This window comes from Acartia tonsa, chromosome 7 (genome assembly GCF_053477335.1).
Source record: "Acartia tonsa isolate MP-2025a chromosome 7, ASM5347733v1, whole genome shotgun sequence".
NCBI lineage: Eukaryota > Metazoa > Arthropoda > Copepoda > Calanoida > Acartiidae > Acartia > Acartia tonsa.
In genome coordinates, this window is record NC_137266.1 from 18,996,435 (window position 1) to 19,021,993 (window position 25,559).

The 25,559-nt window shown below is 32.2% G+C and overlaps 1 protein-coding gene across 1 annotated transcript in view; it reads left to right on the forward strand.

Annotated features, from left to right (window-relative positions):
* The window catches only part of LOC145324429 (muscle calcium channel subunit alpha-1-like), a 54,468-nt gene that overhangs the window by 14,378 nt on the left and 14,531 nt on the right, over nt 1-25,559 (forward strand). Inside the window, exons 16-41 of the mRNA XM_080167018.1 lie at nt 127-203; nt 528-595; nt 1,096-1,170; nt 1,619-1,697; nt 1,949-2,021; nt 2,306-2,437; nt 4,286-4,352; nt 4,957-5,022; nt 5,349-5,514; nt 6,500-6,611; nt 7,154-7,259; nt 7,594-7,731; nt 8,175-8,265; nt 10,958-11,102; nt 11,538-11,661; nt 14,943-15,024; nt 19,392-19,509; nt 19,827-19,886; nt 20,251-20,381; nt 22,255-22,334; nt 22,588-22,781; nt 23,370-23,504; nt 24,080-24,158; nt 24,528-24,617; nt 25,109-25,176; nt 25,439-25,489. Coding sequence (XP_080023144.1) covers nt 127-203; nt 528-595; nt 1,096-1,170; nt 1,619-1,697; nt 1,949-2,021; nt 2,306-2,437; nt 4,286-4,352; nt 4,957-5,022; nt 5,349-5,514; nt 6,500-6,611; nt 7,154-7,259; nt 7,594-7,731; nt 8,175-8,265; nt 10,958-11,102; nt 11,538-11,661; nt 14,943-15,024; nt 19,392-19,509; nt 19,827-19,886; nt 20,251-20,381; nt 22,255-22,334; nt 22,588-22,781; nt 23,370-23,504; nt 24,080-24,158; nt 24,528-24,617; nt 25,109-25,176; nt 25,439-25,489 — 2,607 coding nt within the window. The remainder of the gene's footprint in view (nt 1-126; nt 204-527; nt 596-1,095; nt 1,171-1,618; nt 1,698-1,948; nt 2,022-2,305; nt 2,438-4,285; nt 4,353-4,956; nt 5,023-5,348; nt 5,515-6,499; nt 6,612-7,153; nt 7,260-7,593; nt 7,732-8,174; nt 8,266-10,957; nt 11,103-11,537; nt 11,662-14,942; nt 15,025-19,391; nt 19,510-19,826; nt 19,887-20,250; nt 20,382-22,254; nt 22,335-22,587; nt 22,782-23,369; nt 23,505-24,079; nt 24,159-24,527; nt 24,618-25,108; nt 25,177-25,438; nt 25,490-25,559) is intronic.

Below are 25,559 nucleotides of genomic sequence, written 5' to 3' on the forward strand. Positions count from 1 at the left end.
TGTGTTATCTCATCCGAATAGATAAATATATCCGTACCTTTCATTCTTATAAAACATATTTATATAATTTTTTTCAATAATGTATCAAAATTGTGTTTGACTTGATTATAAATGTTTCTATTTTAGATGGAATCGCAAGAATAAGAGAACAACAAGATATATTTGTAAATCTCAGTTTATGTTTTGGTTCATCATTACTCTTGGTAAGGATATATTTTTTTGAAATGAAGCTACTCTAAAACTAGGGTCCGTCTTTTTTTGGACGAAATCTAAATAAATGAGACACAGATTTTTTAATTTGAATAAACTGAAATAAATATGTAAAAAAAATGTATAGGTTGTATTAATGATTTTTCTTTATCAAAAATGGTTAATAACAAATGTAGAGGTTAGAGAGATATAAGAATAAAAAATTAGGCTTAAAATAAGAAATAAGCCAAACTAATGTTTATCTAATTGAAATTACTGATTCTCTTCCATATTATCTATTTATATTTATTAAATAATTCAAATCAACATTTTTTCAGTGTTTTTGAATACAATCGTACTGGCTACTGAACATCACAATCAACCTGAATGGCTTGATAATTTCCAGGTATGGTATATTTAACTTGTTTCCCTCAAAGTGCCTAGTCGAGCACTTACCCCCCTTCCCCCTCCTTATTTTTAAATAAATTAAAATTGAGGGACGGGGTGGGAGAATTTTTTCGATTGTTTGTCAAGTAAGGAAGGACCCTTCATGTACAACCCCTACGAAAAAAGACTTCCTCCATCCATTTTTTTTATACATCTAAAAAGTGAAAGATAAAGGGGGGTTGGGTATTCACTGCTCGATAATTAATTTAAGGGAAAACACCATATATATTGTATAAACCAATCTTATCGTATTTGGTCCAGTTGTCCCCAGATATTAAAATAAAAACATATAGGATTGATTCATGTTGTGTTATATCTAAAATGAAATGCTAACCAACACAAGAAAATTTTTCCCGACTGAAAAATGTTAATATCAAATGGCATAGCCCCTAAAACTAGGGGCGAATTTATTAAACCATATAATTTCATCAATTCATTTTTATACTGTTATTTCTTTAGGAATACACAAATCTGTTCTTTGTGTGTCTTTTCACTGGTGAAATGTTCATGAAGATGTATGCTTTAGGTTTATCTGTAAGTATCATTTATATATTATTTTCCTTACATTATAAAGTTATATAAAAAAAAGTATTTTATGCCGTTTTTTTACAGTTTACAGTAAAAATTAATAAAAGATTCAAACATTTAATTTATTTGTTTTTCTTCAAAGCTCCCATTGCTCGTTGAAAATTATATGGACAGACAGACGGACGAATTGAAATATGGGTTAAGTAGTTTATATATTTTTAAAGTTTAGGGATAACTTCACAAAAAATTTAGCCGCTATTCCTTAATGGCATCCGAGAAAATTTCATTACACTCATGAAACTAAGAAATAGTCAGCGGTCGCTAGCCGATTATAAAGCAGCGTGGCATTATACAAATATTTGGCTTTTAGTGGGGGTGGCTGCGGCTTAGTGTTGCTGATTCTTCAACCCATGTACGGCCGAGACCTGAAATAATTACCTTTTTCTATTTACAGGGCTACATGGTGTCTCTGTTTAACCGGTTTGACTTCTTCGTTGTGGTTTCTAGTATCTTAGAGTTTCTACTTGTATCTCAGGAAACATTGACATTACACACGTCATTAGTAGCGCAGCTACTCCATTTGTAGGTTGTATGTCCTTCCATTTAAAGTTTATTTCAAACTATCTTGCCTCCAATTTGAGAAATAACTTAAAGTTTCCTCAAAATAAACTGATTATAATATGGACTTAAAGATTTTCTCCGGCTATGAGTAAGATATTCTAAGATGGTCTTTTGTTTCTGATTTATGAACTCTTATTTTATCGTGTATGTTAATGTTGTAATTAGGATGTTATGCCACCCCTTGGTATGTCTGTGCTTAGGTGCATCAGATTGCTCAGAGGCTTCAAAGTCACAAAGTAAGTAAATTTTTGTCATGTTTATCTCAAAATTCTTCCAAGAGAATTGTAATTATTTACAAAAGTAGAAAGATAAAACCATTAAAAGTGAGGCGGGGGGGGGGGGGCAGTATTACTTATTTTATACTAATCCATCGCCTTGATTAAATCACTTGTAGACCCCCATTCATTTGGGATACTAGCCGTCAGATTGTTACAAGCAAACTTTATTTTTGCACCTGGTTGGCTCTATTAGGATTGCTACCGAAAGGTCAAAACTAAAATAAAAATACACATTTGTTTAGATATTGGTCTGCTATGGGTAACCTTGTCAAATCTCTGGTCAATTCCATCGCATCCATTGTCGCTCTGTTGGTTCTGCTCGTTCTGTTCATCTTTATCTTTGCCCTCCTGGGTATGCAGATCTTTGGTGGCAGGTATTATCATTGAATCTTAAAAATAGGTCCTAGGACAAACGCAGGAGTCCCAAACGTCGGAGTGGATAAACGCAGGCGTGGACTCTTAACCTAACCTAACCCGTTTTATACCATCTTATAGGTTTTTTAAGTGCCTAATCCCTGCGGGGGGCTTATTTGTACATGCATATCTTAACTTAACCTAATCAGTATAGAAATAATTAGTTAAATTAATATATTAACACTCCTGCGTTTGTCCACTCCGACGTTTAAACTCCTGCGTTTGTCCACTCCGACGTTTGGGACTCCTGCGTTTGTCCTGGAACCAAAATATGGCATAATTTACAAATTTACTGCTCCCCTAGCATAAGAAGATTTAAGGGTGGGGCCGAAATTTTAGCATACAAACCCATTGGCTGTACTATTGTAGAGGTGTGTAGTGAAATGAAATCCAACAGACACGAATTAAATGATAGAGTAGCTTCGGGTACCTAATTCAAATATAAAATATATCTTTTTAAGTATTTATTTAATCTAAGATTAAATAGCAGTTTTGATTAAATAGGTTATTATATTTAGGATTAAATACGAATACTTTATTAGCAAATATATATAGATTTAAATGATTCAAACTGTTGATCAATTATGCAGGAATGCTTCTGAAGTAATAGGATGTCTGTTTGTGTGTAGAAACACCAAAGTAGCAGGATGACTGTCAGTCTAATTAAACAGAAGTATTAATTAGTGGTATAACTTTGAAGGCGTTAAAGAGGTGGAATATTTGTCTGTAACTAAACTCGTTAAAGTAGTAGGATGACTTTCTGTAGCTGAATTGGCCTGAAGAAGGCTCGACTCCAAACCAGAATGTTCTGTATATGGACTCTCAATTACAACTGAATCTAATAAATCTAAAATAAGCCATTAATCATTAAATTCTGATAACTATAAGTGGGGTAAAATTGCTTTCAAAAACGTTCTCATAAAAAAAACACACTTTATTATTTAGAGTGTTTAAGAATGTTCCCTGAAAAGTACAAAGCAATCGAACCAACCATCTGCTTCAGACATAAAATATTAATGTCTTGAACAAAATTTTGATATGAGGAAAATAAGCAGAAATAATTTATTATAAAAAAGTTTAGATAAAAGTTTTATTCCATGTGATGTACTCAATGTCAGTATATTTTACCAGGTGTTAGTAAGGATAGGACAACTAAAAATAAAACATAGTGGAAATATAGCATACTAGATGTATATTTCAACTAATGGACATACTGACAAGGGCAACTTTTAGAGAAGCAACTAAACCAAACAAAACAGAAGAAAGGAAGGAAAAAGTGTTTAAAAGATTTAGCCATGTGACGTCATAAAAATAAGGGATTATCCATTTCTTTTTGTGGGTTTTCTTTCCCACATCTCCTCTCATCTTTTTAGACACTTTGTCCCCCTACAAAAGAGAAACCAAGAAATAAAAGATTCTAAGCTGGCTCTACTAAATTCCTGAAAATTAAAGCAAACTTTCGTTGTGAAAGTTATATTAGATGGTCCAGTTTCAGTATAACTTATATTTCACATGATTAACACCATATTTTAGCATTTTAATTTAAAACCTAAAGTTTTTTTTTCATTTAGGACATAAATTAGAAAGTTTTTTCCGATAGAGTTGTACTTTACAGGGAAGTTATATTTAGGCAATGTAGTGGTTTTATGCTACCTTTAAACTTTACCTTACCTAAGTTATACCTTTTAGAACAAAGTAGGCCGAAAGTAAATATTATATACATATATATATTGTTAATAGAAAATACTAGCCCATGAATTGGATATCAAAATTGAGTAACACTCCTTAGTAACTTGCATTTATTTCAGGTTTTTGAATGAGGAGTCCAGATCTACTTTTGACAATTTCTTCCAAGCTTGTTTCACTGTATTTCAGGTATATAAGATTATACCCAATTATGAGAATAGTCCCTTTCGTAACAACGCCCCATAAGGGGCGATTCGTCGTATTTTTTAAATGGCTTTTTATAGGTTATTTTAGGTTAGGTTAGGTTATATTGGGTTAGGTGATTGCCCCACAGGGTTAGGTAATTGGCCCCGCAGGGTTAGAGCCCCCCGCATGGGCTAGAAATAGGAGAAAGCTACTGTGAAAAATACGAAGAATCGCCCCATAAGGTGCGATGTTACGAAAGGGACTATACCCGAAATAATTATATTGGCGGTTTCCCTTGAAGTGCCTAGATGAGCACATATAACATCGCTTACTTCTTGAGGCTAGGTCAGGTTAGGTTATATTGGGTTAATGCCCCGCAAGCATTGGTCCTTTCCCCTTTTTTAAAGTAAGGGGGATACATCTGAGGGAAAGAACCCTTTAAAGGCCGTTTGTAATGGGGGTTAGGGGGATATTATAACAACCCGCACCATATTTGTTAAATCACAGAAAAATTATTGGCAAAATTGTTGAAATGAAAAAAAAGTACAATTTAATTTTTAATTTTAGGGTATTTTTCGGGTAACGAATCAATGAATTTTCTATTTAGATTCTGACTGGTGAGGATTGGAACGTTGTTATGTACGACGGTATCCAGGCTTATGGTGGTATCAAGGTATACAACAATTATAGAGCAGCTACTTTATCACAGTATTTGTCCGTATGTCCCTCTGCGGTTAAAAATCATATTATTTTTGATAATAAAGATAAAAATCTAGATCCCCAATTATAGTTAATTAAACACAGAGTTAATCCGAATGCTCACATAACGATATCATTTCCCCAAAGTTTATCCTGAAAATTAAAATAAATAACTAAACTTTCTATTCAAAATGTGTACACTTAAAAACCAATATTGTGGTCATATTGTACTTAATCTGAATTCCTATTGGTCCTATTCAGTGTTGATCAACAAGACTTCTAAATCTATTTAATGTTTAGGGTATGGGTTCCATCGCGTCCATCTACTTTTTGATCCTGTTCATCTGTGGTAACTTTATCCTTCTCAACGTCTTCTTGGCTATCGCTGTCGACAATCTGTCCACAGGAGATGAGGAGGAGGAGGGGGGAGGAGAAGAGGAGGCCCCAGCAGATGACGTCATCATAGGTAAGCCTTCCAACAATTTGCAAAAGCCCTATTACATTTTCCCGCATTTTCTCCCAAGAAGAAACAGCTTGGTAATAGGTTTCTAGAAAATCTAGCATTCCAACACATGGTACTAGACTTATTAAACAGAAAATTTGAAGTGATATCCCCAATTCTTAAAAGTTATTAATCTTGGTGATCAAATCAAAACATTTTATGACATCAAATAATTATAAATTGAACATAGAGGACACAACCCAATCTTTCCCGATTTTGTATAATTTTTGAGGAACACGATTCCAGTGACGTCATATTTTTCTTCTCGAAAAAGGGAAGGGGGGAAGAAAAAAAAAGATGGGAGAAAAGGGGGTTTTTCCCATCTCTTTTGAAGAGATTTTCTTCCCCCCTTCCCTTTTTCGGGAAAGAAAAATATGACGTCACTGGAATCGTGTTCCTCCAACATTATACAAAATCGGGAAAGATTGGGTTGTGTCACATAGAGGAAACCATAAAGAGTAATAAATAATCATGTACCTATTGTAGGTCCATAAGTGAAGACTACTAAGGTAATAAGCGTGGTTTTTGTATAGGTTCTGAGGGTGAATCTTTCAAGGCATTTTATGACACCAAATTTTTCATGGATAAAAAGTAGTAATCATTTTTTTTTACAGGGTCTGTTGGTGAGCCTATCAAGGCATTTAATGACACAAAGTTTATCATGGAGGAAAACGATAAAGAGTAAAATATGTGTATTTTTTACAGGCACTAATGGAAAGCCCATAAAAGTATTTGAATTGAACATTGAGGAAAACCATATACAGCAATAATCTTATACTTTTTTGTAGGCCCAGGCATTTTATGACACCAAATGGATCATGCAAAAAAACACGAGAAGAGCAATAATCATTTGTTTCTAGAGGCCTTGATGATAAACTTTGATGACATTTGCTAATTCTGTATTGAACATAGAGTTAAAATAAAGAGTAATAATCGTGTTTTTTTACAGGCCCTGATGGTGAGCCTATTAAGGCATTTGATGACACTAAGTTGAACATGGAGGAATATTTTGGAGAGGAATATGAGGATGAGGAATATCTTCCTTTCCAAGAGGAGGAAGAAGGAAAGAACAGTTTACATTACAATTTATTGTATTCCAAGACTTATTTACTTTTTTGTCCAAAATCTACTCTATACAATAATTTAATAGTACATTTAAATGAGTATGTATTCATTGTTTATTGAGAATTAAGATAAAACATATAAATCTCTTATAATCTTTATAATAATTGAAATTAAGCATGACAAAAGCAGACATTATTTAAAGTAAGTTTCTAAAGAAAACAGTTTCTGTCATAATTGGTTAACCTAAAAAGTAGTTTGATTGTTTTTGTTTTATAAGTTCTACTAGTGACTACGTCCCTAGCATCTAGGTTAAGGGAACAGTATAATATCCCAAAATTATCCTAAGACATTGGTTTAATTAAAGATAATTTTGCTTTAAAACCATCAAGGGACCCATGTAAATCTTTCCTAGTATGGAGAGCTTAATCGTTCAGTGGTTAGCGAGATCTTAACGGAAAAGCCAAAAACCTTGCTATTTTATACAACAGAATTTGCACTATTTTAAAATATAACTTAATTATAATGTACTGGTCACGCTAGGTGAATTCGAAGAGGCCATTAAGGTTAGAGAGATACCCGACCCGTCACCTGTCAACAAGGTCGAACCTATTCCAGAGGGCATCAGCTTTTTCCTCTTCTCCAAGGTAAAGTAAACTAATTTAGTTTAATAGTATTGCAATTAGCTTTGGTGTATAACAGGCGCAACTCAGAGCTTTGCAATTTTCATAACTAGAAGCTATCGAATGGTTGATTGTCTGTTAGATGTTACTTTCCGCATGTATAGTTAGAGGAATGATTATGTCTATTGTCAATAAATGTATTAAGTATAGATGTATAACCCAGACTATATCCTAGCCCCGGTCTTGAGGACCTCTTTCGTCTGCAAGCAAGTTGCGTTCTATCTTTTTTTATTTAGACCATCAATTTTCAAGATATTTTGCTTCAAACAAATAAATAGCTTACTACTTTACATTATAGGATAACAGCTTGCGTGTATTCTGTCACTGGTTGCAGGGCCACCCAATCATGGGTAATTTCATCCTTGTTTGTATCATTATCTCGTCTGCTCTGCTCGCCTGTGAGGACCCACTCAGATCTGGTTCAGAAATCAATGTGGTAAGGATTATATTTAGTAATTTGTAGCGAAGCTACTCTATATCTACGGACTGTACGTACTTCCGTTCTTCTTTTACATTAAACTTGCTAATTATTTTTTTTCTTCGTTGTAAAGGGTGTTGGAGGGGATATTGAAATATTAATTATACCGGTACCCAAAGTTTTATAAACACATTCTCTCATTCGTTGCATATAAAACTTTCAGAACTTTTATTAAATCTAAATTGGTTGGTATAAATTATCAGTGTCCAAACTTTCACACCAATATCTACAGAGTTGTAATTTTGTTTATTAATTGGGGTTGAGCATCAATTGTTCTCCCATTGTTATATCTTATAATATCTCAGTAACTAAATTGGTCCATCAGTTATTGATATCCTGCGGCAGAGACATAGAGAACGACACCTGTATTCTTTAAAATAAGATTAATTTGATTTATTTAGACTCTTGGCTACTTTGACTACTTCTTCACAACCATCTTCACCATTGAGTGTAGCCTGAAGCTCATCACCTATGGTTTCTTATTCCATCCAGGTAAATTAAGACTTCATGTTATTAGCGATGCTTTATTAATTTTTAGTTGTGGCTTCGCCCCTAGAGGCCTGTAGGAAGGCATGGAAGGGAGACTCAGCTTTTAATTAAAACCTTAAAATACCTACAAATTTTTAGGGGTTTATTTTTTCTTCCTCTTGGGGGGTAAATAGGTTATCCTATATCAACAAAGGCCATATGACAAGTTTTAGTATTCTTATAGTTATCGAGACCCTTTGGGACAAACAGACAGACACAGATTCTGTTGCTATTATACAAAAAATTGTCAATGATACACTTGTTGTGTGATTTGCATAATGCGTCATCCACACTTCAAAATTGAGTGTGTGGTTCATTTTGTTTTCAACAGCAAAGATAAAATCTCTTTTTTTTTCATCAAAACAACGTTTTCCTTGTTTTTTTTGTTTAGATAATGCCAAAAGAATCCCCAAAAAATTGTATATAATTATAAGTAAAAATAAGTCTTGCTATTAGTAAACAAACGCTTTGTTGAGTTCAAAGTATCTAAAATCAACTTTTCTAGATTCTGTTTCATTTTTATTAGTATTAGAGAAAAATCTTGTTATAAATTTCAAACATAGTATCTAATCTAATAGTTTTAATGTTAATTCAATTAAAAGTTTATTCCGTACTTATCTTGTTAACTTGTTAGGAATAGGTAAAAACACGTGAAAACTTGTGTTGGTGGTTAGTGTGAAATCATTCCCGCAAAAATACGTAAAATATGTGTTAAAATATTAAAATGATGTTTAAGGCAATTGTTAGATTACAAATAGTAGATTAATTAAATATTTAATTGACATTATAATATCAAAATGTTTAAAACATAATCATGAAAAATATATAAGTACTACTATTATATTATGAACCATAATGATGTATTTTATATTTTGTGATTAAAATTTTTGGTTATTGTACATAATAATCAGTGCTCGCCTCATTATTGAATGTTTATTCATTTGCCAATCGGCGTTTCGAATGATATGCTGCTATCTAACTATTTGTTGTTCCGTTTGAACTAGATATTGTGCGTAAGTGATAGCACACTAGCCGTAGATGTGGGTCTGTAAATCTGGTAAAATCTGGTTAATTTTGTGGCTAGACCACCTCACTGCACTGGTGGCACACAGGGATTTTAAGGGATAAGACAATGGAAATAAATTGGTAAACATATTCAAGGATGTTTTTAAAATCATTCCTTCTGTAGATTAAAATTGTTGGTTTTAAATGTTGGGCACTACTAGTTTGAAACCAAGCAATCACAATTCAATAAGTACCAACGTTTTTGAGCTAAAGAATAAGATATCTTACAAAAACTTTGGGTACTTTTGAATTTACACTCCAATGTCCCCTCCCTCCCTGAGTGGCAGGTGGCAGGGGGGGGGAGTGTTATTTTATTGGGCGATTTATCTTGGGACATTTACATACCTTCACTGGACCTTAAAAAAGCTTTCATGTAAAAAAAGAACCTGATTTGGGTTCAGCGGTTAGCAATATCCTTCGCTACACTGAAGCATCCTGTTACTTTTATAAAAGGATAGTAACATTTTATGGACACACTTAGGAGGTGATAGTTAGGAATAGTATTTCCCTTTTCCTCTTCACCCCTTCTTCCACAACATTTCAGGGATGGGACACTGGCCAAATAAGTTTTCTTCAAAAAAATATCTTATATAGGCTATTTTCCCGTATGTAGGTGAAGAAAAGAAGGATTGTAAATTTATTATTCTAGCATTGACCTATCCCTCCCTGTTCTTTACAAACTTTGAAAAGTTTTGTAGAGAAGAAAAAGTTTGAAAATCCATCAAAATGTTGGGCTAACATGTGTCGGATATTCTATTTTTTTCCTAGAACTGTTCTGAATATTGTAGGCTATTTTCATTCATTAATGTAAATTAAATTATTGGCTGCGACCCTATCATCTTATTTAGTAGAAAGGCTACTTTAAAAAAATAGCATATAATCATCCCAAGGTTTAAATTTGAAATAGATAGTAAACCATGCAGAGGACTAATAAGTATGTAAAACTTTGCTAAAATTGAGATTCTATGTGAAGCTCACCCAAAATTAAGGACTTTAATCGGTTAACGAGATTTTATTGTTAAGCACAAAAACTTCTTTAAAATAAATTCAAAAGAAATATATTAGTCAAATAATGTAGATTACAATCTCAACTTTCTCTTCAAGTCATTAATAATCATTTAGTATACTTTCTACTTAAACAAGGATGACAACATCCTTAAAAGCGAAGCTTCAGTAGCTTTTCTCCTATTTCATGCCCCTGCGGGGAGCTCTAACCCTGTGGGGCAATCAACTAACCCAATATAACCTAACCTAACCTAAAATAAACAATAAAAGGTCATTTTGAAAATACGACGAATCGCCCCTTATGGGGCGATGTTACGAAAGGGACAATTCCCAAATATTTGTCTAATGAATGAATGTTTTTATATTGGATTTAATAATACTTGGACCTTACACCAGATTATCATGTCCTCTAAAAAAGTGAAAATTGAAGTTAGTTTAAACAACGATCCACACTTTGCTGCATCCCCTCCCCTCCTACTGGATGAACAAATTGACCAATTAATGATGTCCATGTTAGCAACTTAAATTGACGACAATTTTTTCCTTATCGTAATATCCATTTATTTTTGATATCCATTGTTTTTAGGAGCTTTCTGTCGGTCACCGTTCAACTGTCTTGATATTGTGGTCGTCTCTGTCTCCTTGATTTCCATCTTTGGTGGCTCCGGCATTGGTTTCCTCAAGATTCTCAGGGTTCTCAGAGTGTTGAGACCTCTCAGAGCCATTAACAGGTTTGGTATATTTCCTATTTGTACTAAGAAGTATGATGTCCGTATGTCTATACCACAAGAACTAGTTTTTCGTCGATTTGGTTATACTTTATTTTCTAGTCTAACACTGCACTGGTTGAAAGCCATTTTTCTAGAGGTTAAACATAACACGTCCAAGCTTTTGCCTTCCAAACAAATCGTTATTTGGAGGGGGTGGGGTTGGAGGAGATGTGGTATGGAAACTTAACCTAAACTAATAAATACCCTTTTTAAATTAGGACCACTCCCAACTTCAACCCAGTTAAAAAGATTGGCACCTTTACATAAAACATACCAATTTGTATGAATAATGTAATGCTGTATTGGTCCTAATAGTTGGTTATTCTGTTGGAAAAATATCCCTTCTTGTAATATTTTTAGGAAAAGAAATTATATATGATTAATTTATAATTTTAGAGCCAAGGGTTTGAAGAAGGTCGTACAGTGTTTGATTGTTTCCGTGAAGACCATCGGTAACATTGTGATTGTCACCATCCTGCTAGAGTTTCTCTTTGCTGTCATTGGTGTACAGCTATTCAAGGTGAGAATAAATCTTTAATCCTAAGCTGGATCTTTAAATGTGTAGCCGTTGCCGTAGCCGTAGCCAGAGGTACGGCCACTAATCTAATTAAATTAAATTGGCTACGCGTGGCCACGGCTATATGCGATCTTTAAATCACAACCATTTTGAATTTTCAGTAAAAATATGGAGAAAAAAGCAATAATAATAATACATAAAAACTTCAAACATTTAAAAATCCATGTTTTATTGGCAGCACTGGCAGTGGCAACGGCCACAGATACGGCCACGACTACGGCCACGGCTACACATTTAAATATCCAGCTCTAGATAGTCAATCAGTCCGTCAGACAGTCCAATAAAGAAACAAATTTTTAGCAGACGAAGTTTCTTTTTGTCACTTTTGATTCAATCCAACCCATTTTTCCAACCCCTTATTCTAAGAAACTATTCATTGCTTCATATTAGATAGAAATAGTGAAACACTGCTATTTCATACTGAAATTTGAACACAAAATCCATAAAAATTAGTCAATCTGTCGATAAGATACATGTCAAATCTTTGACTGTATTCAATAAAACTTGTCTATCAGCCGTACTGCCAGTTTATATTCAATGCCATGTAGTCGACTTAATTATCTTATATTTTAAAACATGAAGGTTTTTGTCTGAAGCTAAAGATCTATGGTCCAAATTGGTTGTACTTTTCATGAAAGCTTTAATATATATTTCTGACATCAAACCCCCTCCTATACATAGATGGTCGTATAAAGTCATATTTGAAAGCTTTAGAAAAGCAAAATGAAATTTATCAGTTGTAAATTAAATATCAAGTCTTCATTTCTCTTTATATGAAAAAAAAAATTATATAATTTAATATGTAATACTTTTTTAAAAGTTTTTTTAGAAAAAGTTATTTCATATTTAAGAATATATTGAAGTACAATTGAATAAAACTTTTATGATATATAGTTTTCAAACTTTATGACGTTTTCCTCTCAAATATGTGTTTGTGTGTTTGTTTGTGTGTGTATTTATCCGGTTGTGTATGTTTTTTTGTGTGTGTGTATGTGTAGGTGTTTGCGTGTATGTTTGTATTAAAAAGAAACAATGTTGCATTGTACATATTTCCCAAAACAGGGCTCGACAGCCGTCAAATATAAACTCAGAATATTTATTTATCGCATCGTATTTTAGACAGCTTTCTTTGGATATTAAAATCAAAAATTATAAAATTAAAACAAGTTTTTTTTTAGACTCGAGGGGCCGAAGGCCCGGGATAGCAAAACTGGTATTGATTTTATTATATTTATTTTAATATTCGTGGAAAATTGTCTGTAATCCGATGCTATACATTCAGTCTGGCTGAGAACCGGTTCTATTCCAGCGGATTTTAATCGGTTTCGAAGGCATACTTGAATATATAAACCTCGTATGTGGATTCATAAAAAAAGAGCCATTTGTGGATTGTTAAAAATATTTGTGTTTTATGCTGCTACTGATTGTAATAAAAATGTTGAAATCAAATACTGGCTGCAAATTTTGATAAATGAATTGAGTCTCAAATGCATGTTGTTGATTTTAGGCGGTTGTGGCAGATAATTTTACAAAATCGCGAGGCCGATAAAAAAAACGCGGGTGCGGCTGCCGAGACTTATAAAAATACACTACTTGGGAAAGAACTACTTAGTACCTTTATTTCTGGACATTTAATCCCAGGAATTTTAAGGATGTAAAAAATGCCCCTATCATAGTGCATGCCAGCTTAAGTTGTATAGGTATATAGGCGGCTCAAAAGTATCATTTAAAATTGAAAACAAATAATTTTTATTGTTTCTTCTTTACTTTTTTAAAATCAAATGTATTTCAAATAATTATTTTATCATTTTTTAAATATGTTACATTACAAGCCATACAACTTTATTTTTAAGAGCCTTGATAGACTGAAAAGGTAGAGGAAAAGCCTTTAAAATATATACGGAATAAGATTTCTTTACAAGAGGTTGTTCTTTTGAAGTTATGGATGTTTTGTATTTCTTATATCTAAAGTATGTTAAGAAATTATTTTGTAATGTCTTTTTTAATCCGCCATTTGAATAGATCCGAGTGATAAGTTAAAATGTCACAGGAACAAAAAGCAAATTTTCAATAGCAACTATTCTCTTTTCTACAATATTTTGAGATAAATAAAAAGATATGATATTTTATCTTTTTGTTTTCTATATTTCTTAAGCCACATATAGGTATATACATCCACCAATGGATGTACAAACGGATTAAGTAAATTATAAAACTGAAGGTCAGTGTTTATAAATAAGGAAAGAAGAAAAATGGAATTTGTAGTGTGACCGATGGACAAACAGAACAATTAAATTGTATCCCGGATGCTTTTTGGAAATTTATTTAAAAGAAATCAACAATCTATCTTATCTAGCAGCCGAGAAAATAACATTTCCTCCATACCACTACGAAATTACGAACGTCAAAGTGATTGACACAGTAGCTTCGCTACTAAAAAGAAATAACCATCGGAATATTCTTTAGGTTTACTTTTAAAATTTGCTGTAAAATACCCAATATAAGTATTAAATTGATTGTCGTTTGTCCCTATTTTAGTAGAAAAATTTGCAAGTAAATTTCTTTTATTAAACAGAGAAAGCTAAAATATTGCATTGCGTTATAATTCTATTTTAATTTTTAAAGCCATAAAAGTAATTAAAGCTTAATTTCAACATCTAGTGTATGTTTATTTAAAGCGTAGTTGCTCTATAACAAGAATTTTGCGTATGTCAAAATTAGGCTGTTACTGATCTACTAAGTTATTTTTTTTAAAGTTAATTCAAGTTGGGCTTGGCAGCCAACAAGAAGAGAATTCGCATATTTAGCCAAGTCCTCTGTCATGAATGAAAATATTGAAATACATTGAGATAAAATATAAATAATATAAAATTACTCTACTTTTAAACATATTCAAGTTTGTTAATTGCGTAGCAACTCTAAAACTAATGACGGGCAGTACGTTACCCTCTCTAATCTTTTAAAGAAAATTAAGGAAATTTTGCTTTAAACCATCTTAATGAGTAATATTTATTACATTCGGTATTATAAGAGGTTCAAATATCGAAATATTATTTTTAACTACAAAAAAATTTCGGCGCGCTTCGCGCGCCATCTTACCCCCCCCCCAAAAAAAAAATAGCTTGGACGTCTATGGTCCCAGGAAGTTTTTTAATGTACTAAACATTTGTTTTTATTTGATCGTGTTCAACTTGGTACACGAATTTAAAATATTAATATTTTAGGGAAAATTCTTTTACTGTACCGACTTTTCCAAGACAACTGAAGCCGAGTGCCAGGGAGAATATTTTGAATATATTGACTCAGGTAAAAAATAGTTGGGAATAGTCCCTTTCGTAACATCGCCCCATAATGGGCGATTCGTCGTATTTTTACATGGCTTTTTTAAGGTTAGGTTAGGTTATATTGGGTTAGATGATTGCTTAACAGGGTTAGGTAATTGGCCCCGCAGGGTTAGAGCCCCCCGCAGGGGTTAGAAATAGGAGAAAAGCTACTGTGAAAAATACGAAGAATCGCCCCATTAGTTGCGATGTTACGAAAGGGACTATACCCAAATATTTTACTTTTATGATTGTATTTCCATGTGAACAAAATCTTATTGACAATCAAAAATGTAAAATATTTTTTTAATCTCAGATTTTAGGCCTTCTGATAAAAACTATAGATTTATTTCATTTCTATATAAGAGCTAAATGGTACTGACACAAGGGCAGACAGACTGAAATTCACAATCTAAATTTTTAAAAAGCCCCGCTTTGAAAGCTATGACTGAGAGAATGTAATTGAATCTTTCATTGTACAAATAAATGTATACAATTGTATAAATCAGTAATAACTTTGCCGTGATGGGGTGCACACGTACCTCTTCTGAGCTCTGTCTTGTGCTAGACTGAATTTTTTTAGTCTGTTTTTTATACAGTCAGCTTATAAAGAAATGGGCCGACAATTGTATAAGAACCTATTGGATTCTGAAGAATTTTAAGAAGAAAAAACCATCATGAAGATCAGAACAACTTACCATCCCAGTGAAAGCCAACCAGAAATTTGAAATATAACAAAAAAAAAAAAAAAAAAAAATCCGTTTACATGGACTTTTGTTTTGTTTGATAAACATGTGTATTTATTTACATCTCCCCTTTTCACCATCTTCGTCCTGTCTACCCCTCACCTTCCCTTTCTCTTCTCCCACATGGTCAGGCAAGTTGACCCCAAAGCCAATCTTCTCAAACATGTGTTTTCACCTCACCTCATCCTTCCACCCCCAAGCCATCCAACATCTACATATAGAATTACAAACGGAACCACAATAGGCATATCAGAGACAAAACAAATAAAATTTGGGGATATTTATTTGTTTCAGTTATTACTCCTGAATTGTCAGTATAATCCCTTGGTTGCTCGTGCCAGGCGTTGTCCATTTTATTATGAGCAGAGGCATTTTTAATTAAATGTTTGCGTCGTGCTGTAGACGAACTGTCTTATACTAAGGCATTTTCAAGTTAATTTTCCGCCAAGTATTAATACAGAAGAAATCAGTATCCTGTACAAACTGTAAATATCCTCAATAGCAAAGCCGACGGTTTTATTCATCATTCTTTCCAGGGAATCTTCATTATATCAATCTAAAGAACATATCTGAAAGAAGAATAGCATCAATATATTCAACTACAAATCTATATTATCTATTATCATGTTGATTATATCATTATTATAATCTTTATTATATATGCATTATAATATGTTAGTATGGAGAATAACATAGGCATATCATTATTTTCCAGTATTTAGCCAAAGAAATACTGAGACTGCCCTATTTATGGCAACATTGCGGCCCATAGTGCCCTATCTCACCTTTGATCCAAGGAGGATCAAGATGTCTTATGACAATATCTCATTTATAACGAATTTTATCTCTATCATATGTAGTTAGCTTATTATTAATATTATTCTCTGAAATGATAATGTTTTTTTAATTTATATGTATGATGTGTTCCTTTCAATTAAAATTATTTGTATTTTTATCATGTATGTTTTATTCCAAAAGATGAATAAATCATTTAAACACAACAATTGTATAAATTACTTCCAAGAAAAAGGAATGTATTTCTCAACCTCAGGGCTCTTAAGAGTCTATCCAATGAGAGATAAACTGATGATAAACAAAATAATCCAGTTTGTAATACAAAATAAAAGGTTGAAAGTTTGGACACTCTAGTTTAAAACCAACCAAATTGAAATCAATAAAAGTACTATACAAAAGGTTTTTGAGCCAGCGAATAAGAAAATTTGTGTACCAGTGTAATTTACAGTTGAAAATCCCTTCCCTTCCTGCTCAACCCACATCCTCTTTCTTAATGAGAACATAATCTTCACACAAACATAACAAGGATGACAACTTCTGTAAAAGCTCTAAAATAAACAAATTATTGATGGATATAATTACAAAAGCTTTTCCAATCAATATTTGAAAAAAAAAATAAACATGATGTTTAGAAATTGCTAAATAAACAGTATTTCAACCATACGTCAATTTTTTTCATGTCTAAAAATATAAAATTATCCTTCGCCTCATAAAGACTGAATTAAGGGCTAACTTTGCTTTGCTTCGGTGCATTCCCTCAAAGTGCATTGCGAGCACACCTTCTTATTTTTTAATAAATTGAAAATAAGCGGGGAGGGCAAATATTATTTTCCCTATCGCTATACAACCTTGGGGGGGGGGGGGGAGTCCTAACGCGGGCTATACCTGCGGTGCTTTAATTCTGTGAGTCTACTCTTTACCCAATATCACCAATATTTCTTGATTCACATTTTTTTATATAATTTTCTTATTTTAAAGCGTTTTGGCTTTCGTAAAGCATTTGATTTACTCTAAAAAGCCTTTATATTTATTTCAATGGAGGACAACTTTTTAATCTCCCCTGCCAACACAATAATTGCAAACATAGGATTTTTCTTTAGGTAGTTCAGCAAAGATAATTAAAAGTAAATTAGATTTAATACAGTAATGGTATGAACAATGATGTGATCGGTTTATGTTTATTATTCATTGGCGTTATACAGATTTGACCCTCCCCCCCCCCTCTTCGCTACTCCCCAAGCAAAAAGCAAAAAATACATGGAGCCAAAATTCTATGGACGGATCGACAAGTAAAGTCAAAAGAATAGTTTATAAAAACAAAGAAAAATATACATATTCAAGAAATAGTTAGTATTTTAAAATACAAAATCTCTGATGTTAAAAATATCAATAAAGTTTATGACTTTGCTTTGTTAAAAGTTTCATGATAAATAAGAATTCTATTACAAACTTGGATCATAGTCTTTTATTTATTATACATAAATTTATATTTCAGAAAATTACTTTTCTATGTTGGTGCAATGCTTAATAGTTTTTTTTAAAAGAGAAGATTTTCTACATTTAAGTCATAGAAGTATAACTTTGATTATAAACTTAATGCTAAATATAATACACTTTGCAATTGTTAGTAGAATAAGATGAAAATTTAACATTAAAAAAAAGAAAAAGGGATAAAGTGTCTCAAAAATCAGCCATGTGACTTCATAAAATGAGTGAGATGAGAAGAGAAGTGGGAAAAAAACCATAAAAAAAGAGATGGATAATCCCCCATTTTTATGAAGTCACATGGCCGATTTTTTTTGACACTTTGTCCACTTCCTTTTTTAATGCTAAATTTTCAGCTAATCCTATTAAAAATTGTAAAGTGTATTATCTTTAGCATTAAATGTAATTTCGTTCGTTGTAAGCCTTTTTCATTTTTGCAATTTTACTTATTACACTTCCAAATACGATTTGTTTTACTTTATATGTATTTCTAAGTTCTAATTTCTAACTTCTAATTTTGTACAGAGCTGGATCTTTAAATCATTTCAATGGTGCGCACCATTTAAATTATTTAAAGATCCAGCTCAGCTTTGCTGAAATAGTAATTGTCCGCCTTGGTTATCAAAAAGTAATTTAAGGAAAAAGTACTTTTATTGTTCTAAAGATTATTATGTTTTATAATCGAAACTATTATAAAAGTTTTTTTTTATTATTTATAAGTCAACTTAATTTTCTCTTGATAGATAATGTAAAGTTTTCCATTCAATTACAAAAATGTTATATTATAAAACGAATAACCTTTATTACAGTATGGCTTTGAATCCGATTATTATCCGGTGGATTAGAACCGGTTATGAGCCCTACTGAAAAAAAACATGCAGCGTATCACAGTCGATTTTCTACGAAAAATGAAATAAAAATAATAAAGAAAATTATAGTTTAGTTTGCCCAGGCTTTAGCCCCTTGGGGCTAACCAAACTGGAAATAATCTTAAAATTTTTAATTTTTACTTTTACTTTTACTTTTAATAACTATCATAAACTGTGATTGCTATTATTATATATCAACTTAGTTTTATAGTCTTCATATTTCTATCAGAATAACGTGCTTAGATAGATTTTTAGTCTGAAAAAGAAATAATTTTACAACTTTTGTGCCTTTTTAAATAGTTTTTTTCTATGCAGTAATTGGAAGTTAATTTTCTTAAGTAGTAAGAAGTATAGTATGTTTGCTTCTAGAGATAGATAATTATGACTAATTTTTTTTAAACTTGTTTTTAAAAAAATAAGGCATAAGTTTTCATGTTAACTAGTCTTGTTTTGTTTAGACATCAATAAGCCAGTTATAGAAGAAAGAATTTGGGAGAAGTCAAGTTTCCATTATGATAATGTTATCAAAGCTATGCTCACCCTCTTTGTTGTATCTACCTTTGAGGGTTGGCCCGGGTAAGTTTTTAATCTTTTGTAGCGTAGCTACTCAATAAATCACTTCTTCGCCCAATGCCTTCTTCATTTTATAAAAGCTGTGCTCACCCTCTTTGTCGTATTTTATGTCGTGCTATACTCTATCGCTATGAAGTTTTTGTTTGCTGCTATTAAAAATCTATGTTCAGTTTATGAATAACTTAAAATTTTAAAGTTTTAAATTCGTGTTTGGTATACTTCCCTTTAATACCCATTTTTGAATTTCTATGAATAGTTACTAAAATACATAAATATTATCTCAAATGTAAACCATCAGTATTAAAATATTTTTTGCTTAGAATTTTGTATGTGTCCATTGATTCCAACGCAGCTGATATCGGTCCAAAAGAAGATTTCAGGTGATATTTTTTTCATTTTTTTATCCGTGGGTAATGTATCCTTGCAGGATTCTGCTATACCTACCTATACTAAAAAATCTCTCAAAATTAAAGTAAAAGAATAGATGGGGCAGGGGTTTAATACTGTAGGTCCTCGTTTTGAGATCCCTGTGACGACTTTCAATTGGGTCTTTTAACAGTGTCTAAAATATTACCACACTTACAAAAAAAAACAGAAAGCAATTTTCTAGTAGACGAAAAATCCCCACCACTTGTACCAGATAGTTGTCTGGTTTTTATTATTTATTATCTCAAATTAAGAGGGAGCTATAAAAAAATATTGATTAGATAAAAATTTTAAATTAATCATTTTTTTGTATTTCAGACCCATCATTTTCCTGTTCTACTTTATCTACATTATTATCCTGGCCTTCTTCATGATCAACATCTTCGTTGGTTTCGTTATTGTCACCTTCCAGTCCGAGGGTGAAGCTGACTTCAAGAATTGTCCGCTAGGCGAGTCTCTCAAGCACATTATGTTTATTGCTTTTTAGAGTTTAAATTTTTTTACGACCAAGTTATCTTATTCGTGGGCTTTAAAAAAAAAGACGAGGCAGCTTATAGTGCATATAAAAAATTGTTTTATACAAAACAAATAACCAATGATAGGCAAGTAGACATTTACCATTGGTCAATTAAATTGTATACTGGCCTATCATTGGTCATTTGTATTGTATGACATCATTTTTTATGGGAACATAAGCTGCTTTAACTTAGGTTACTTTTATTTATTGTTGATTGGATTGTTCTGAACTAGTAATATCCAAACATTTCAACCAATATATCAATTCATCGAGCATTGTCTTAACCCTTAATATCTCTGAGTATTTTAGTCCATAAATTATGTAAAGAAATACAGAATACATGTGAAATATAGCTTATAATCTTGTACTCTGAAACAAAGGTTCAGAAATAAAATTTACTTAGAAATATCAATGAAAGACAAATTTATATACTTCCCCAATTTTATAAACAAAATTACCATTCCGTAGATCAAAGTTATTGGCTGAAAAGTTTGGACACTGCTAGTTTAAATTCATCAACCGAAATTCAATGAAAGAAACTCAACGCTTTTACTATCGAATACGGTAACATGGTTATAAAACTTTGGGTACCAGTGTAACTTGCAGTCCATAGTCCCCTCCCTCCCTGACATTTACTGGAATGAAAGTATCAAATAAAAGGTATATTTTGATTGCACGAATATGTCTGGAAGTTTTAACTGTGTATGGTATACCAATGCATCAACCCATCTCCTCCTATTTAATATATTTTTTAAATAACTCCAAATGTATATCAAATTGCTTTATCCATGAGAATAAAATATGGTGTAAAGTACATTTAAAATTTATTGGCACTATATATTTGTGCGAACAGTGTGCTATCAAGTCCTCATATTGTCATATTCGCCTAGTATCTGATAATCGTAATAGCAAAGCAATTATAGAGATGAATTCTTAGTAAGGGAAAACGGGCAGCTTGTGCTGTTATGATAATTTTGTGCTATGATGGTTTGACAATGTAGCCATTTTGCGGAAATATTTCCTCACCCCTGCAAATATTACTAGCAAATAAAGTACACGATATTGTATATTCTCTTTCTGTTGTTTTATGTAAGTTCATACCACACTGTTATATAAATAAAAAGAATTTTTCTATTGGCTCCGGCCCTAGAGGCCTCTTTTGTCCTTAAGGTGAAGTTGTGGGAGGAAGATGTCATGATTTTTCTTGGGAGGTAGTTGATACCCTACCCTATATCAGCTATAAACTTTCCCAGAACCTATGAGAAGATTCATTGTAAAGGTGAACCATATCGGTTCAGCCGTTAGACATACAGACAGACAGACAAACCCACAGAGATCAGGTTACTTTGATACAAAGATTTTCTTTCTATAATTATCAGGAAATAATTCTTCCTCCTTTAACTTTATAAATAGCTGGTTTTTTCCCAACCCTTTGGCTAAAGATGAACACGTACTTGTCTGTAAGTAATAGTTCCTTTTTCTATTTTCTTATTTGAATATGAACTTTAATATGAGCTTTAAACCTACATTTACGAGCTGCTATATAAAACAAAAACAAGCGTTGCGCCGTTATTACCTAGGTGCTTTGTTATTCCAAGAGTGAAAAGGACAGAAAGAAAGCTTAAAACCATACAAAGACATATTTAAAAATCAAATAGCCTAAAACTATTCAGGGTTCTATGTGAAGCTTCCCCAAAGTGAAGAACTCAATTGGTTCAGTGACTTCGAGATCATAGCGTACAAATTAACAAAAAAAAACCTTACCACTTTAAATATAATGTGCTTGAACTTGTATTTGCAAACAGATAAAAACCAGAGAAATTGTATAGAGTTTGCGCTCAATGCTAAACCTATCAAACTATACATTCCTAAAAATCCAATCCAGGTGTTGTTAGAGTAACAAACAATTATTTGTAAATTCGCAGATTTTTCTACAAAACAATTTTTTCATATATTTTATTTATATTTTTTGGTTGGGGATATTGTTTGCCCTCTCAGCATTTTTAGGGCCTATATCACCTATCCTTTCCCAAACCAAATAAAACCTTCGAATCATTCAGGTAGTCAGCACATTTTTCTAAAAAATATACACACATACAGTCAAACAAATTGTTACTCAACATCTATACCTATAACAGTACAAGCTGTGGTCCTTCTGTACCTCGCCGCTGTGTGAGAACACCGTCTTCCTGGCCATTATCCTGAACACCATCTCCTTGGCCATGAAGTTCTACCACCAGCCAGAGTGGTACACAGACTTTCTGGATGTACTCAACTTAATATTCACCTTCTTCTTTGTGGGCGAGTTTATTCTTAAATTTGGGGCTTTCAGGTAGTGTTCTAATTTGTGCCATATCGTTTTCTCTTTCTATCTATATATCCTTTTCTCTCTCTTTTTCTCTCTATTTATATCTTTTTTTCCATCTTACTATATATATCTCTCTCTCTCTCTTTTTCTCTATCTCTCTCTTTGAATATCATATCTTTAACTATTTTATCTATAAATCTCTATCTCTCCTCTATCAATCTATATATCTAACTAACTATATATCCTTTTCTTTATCTCTCCCTCACTCTCTCTCTCTCTCTCTCTCTCTCTCTCTCTCTCTCTCTCTCTCTCTCTCTCTCTCTCTCTCTCTCTCTCTTCTATCTACCCTTCTACCCTTCTCTCGCTTTCTATCTGTCTATTTCTATCTCCTTCTTTTTCTATCTGTCTGTCTATCTATCTCACTCTCTCTCTCTCTCACATACAATCTTCTTTTTTATCTATGTATCTGTCTGTCTACCTTTCTTTTCATCCACCTGTATTTATATATCTAGAATTAACTTTACCTATTTTTTCATTTATCTAACTAGCTATCTATGAATTATCATGTAACTAACATATGTGTGTATCTATCTATCCAATAATCTATTATAGGTTTAAGAACTATTTCTCGGATGCCTGGAACGGCTTTGATTTCTTTATTGTTGCTGGTTCCTTGGTTGATCTGGGTATTGCTCAGATTGCCCCTGACGCCGAGATGACCTCTATCAGTTTCCTCAGACTTTTCAGGTAAGCTTATTCAAACAAATATTTTCATCTATCTATCTATCTATCTCATCTTAAGATATTCAAGGTATCATTATGGTTTGTTAGCATATCAAATTGAGCTATAATAATTTTAATGCATATTAGTCGCAGCTGTCAAAATGACGACTAAAAGCTGACAATTTTAATTTTAGACAGTCCACAGAACAATGACTGAAGGTTATTCATTGGAGTAAAACACTAGAGGGTGAAAGGGTTAAATAATTGTACCTCCCCATCGCAACCACCTTGTGCAACCTTTCTATTAGGTCATTAAAAATCAACCAATGGTGTCGCTTATATTAACACAGTCAGGTAGCAGAAAATAATTTAGAAGCAGACGAAAGAGGACTTTGAAAAAGAAAGGAAGGTATGGTCTGTATATACATCTATACTATAGATCTATTGGTCATTCAATTAGAAAACACTATGACAGTGCGTAACTTTAAAATTATAGGATAAAATTACATCTGAAGCTAAACCTTATTTTTAACTAAACTCAATGGCGAAGCCCCTAATAAATTTGTAAACTAGTTCTAATGTTTTAATCATCTGTTCAGAGTTATGAGATTGGTCAAGTTGCTGAACAAAAATGAAAATATCAGAACTTTGCTTTGGACTTTCATGAAATCTTTCAAGGTATAAATAATTGGTTTATGAGAAACACTGTAAGTTAGTTTTAAGTAAATTTTTCCTACATTGAAAGTAAATAAAGTAAAGAGTAAACAATAAAAACAAGCTTTAATAGTTATTTATCGCATCGTATTATAGACAGCTTCCAGCGGATATTAAAAGGACCGGCCTAACAAAACTGTTATTGATTTTATGATTTTTATTTTAATATTTGTGGAGAATTATCTTTAATTCGATGCTATACATGATCTTTCAGTTTGGCTGAGAACCGGTTCTAATCCAGAGGATATGAATCGGTTTCAAAGCCATAAAGAAAAGATTTTTAAATAAATTTAAAAGACTTTGTACAAATAACAAAGAATTTGTCTATGCTAGGCTTTACCCTGGGTCATGCTGCTTATTGGTCTGATCTTCTTTATCTATGGAACTGTTGGCATGCAGATGATGGGCAGAATTGCTATCCAGGTATAAAATTTCATATCTCTAGCTATCTAGATAGATATTTTATATCTCTTGCTATCTATATATCTTTATATCTATGGAACTGTTGGCATGCAGATGATGGGCAGAATTGCTATCCAGGTATATAATTTTATATCTCTAGCTATCTAGATAGATATTCTATATCTCTTGCTATCTATATATCTTTATATCTATGGAACTGTTGGCATGTAAAGTTTGGGCAGAATTGCTATCCAGTTACATAATATTTTATATCTCTAGCTATCTAGATATATATCTTTATATCTATGGGACTGTAAAGTTTGGGCAGAATTGCTATCCAGTTACATAATTTTAAATATCTGGGTATCTAGATATATTTTTATATCTCTAGTTATATAGATATATAGCTATGAAATTATTGTCACTCATAGCCGAGAATTGAACCAGTCACCTTCCTTAACTGTTAATCATTTCAGGTTTATGTATTTTCAATAAATTTTATTTATTTGTAGGAAGATACAAATATCCACAGAAACAATAATTTCCAGTCCTTCCCAATGGCTATGCTTGTTCTATTCAGGTTAAATATACTTTCATCTTTCAATCTTGAAAATGTAATTTGAATCATATTGTCAATATAACTAAGATATAACTTTAACCCTATTGATCCTTTAAAGATTAGAGATTTCTAAAAAGAATCAATGCTTAAATTATATAATCTACCTACATAAAAATAATTTAATATTCATATTTAAATTATGTAGTCAAGAAAATATTTTTTTGCCTTGTTATCTATTTTTTTAAAATTCTTTATAACAATTTCTACTGAATAAATTGTTTAGATCCGCTACCGGTGAGGCTTGGCAGGAGATTATGTTGTCCTGTATCCCAAGGTATGTTTTAATACAGTTATTTTATTCTTTTATCTTATTTTCTTTATGAATCTTAATATTATTTACAGGA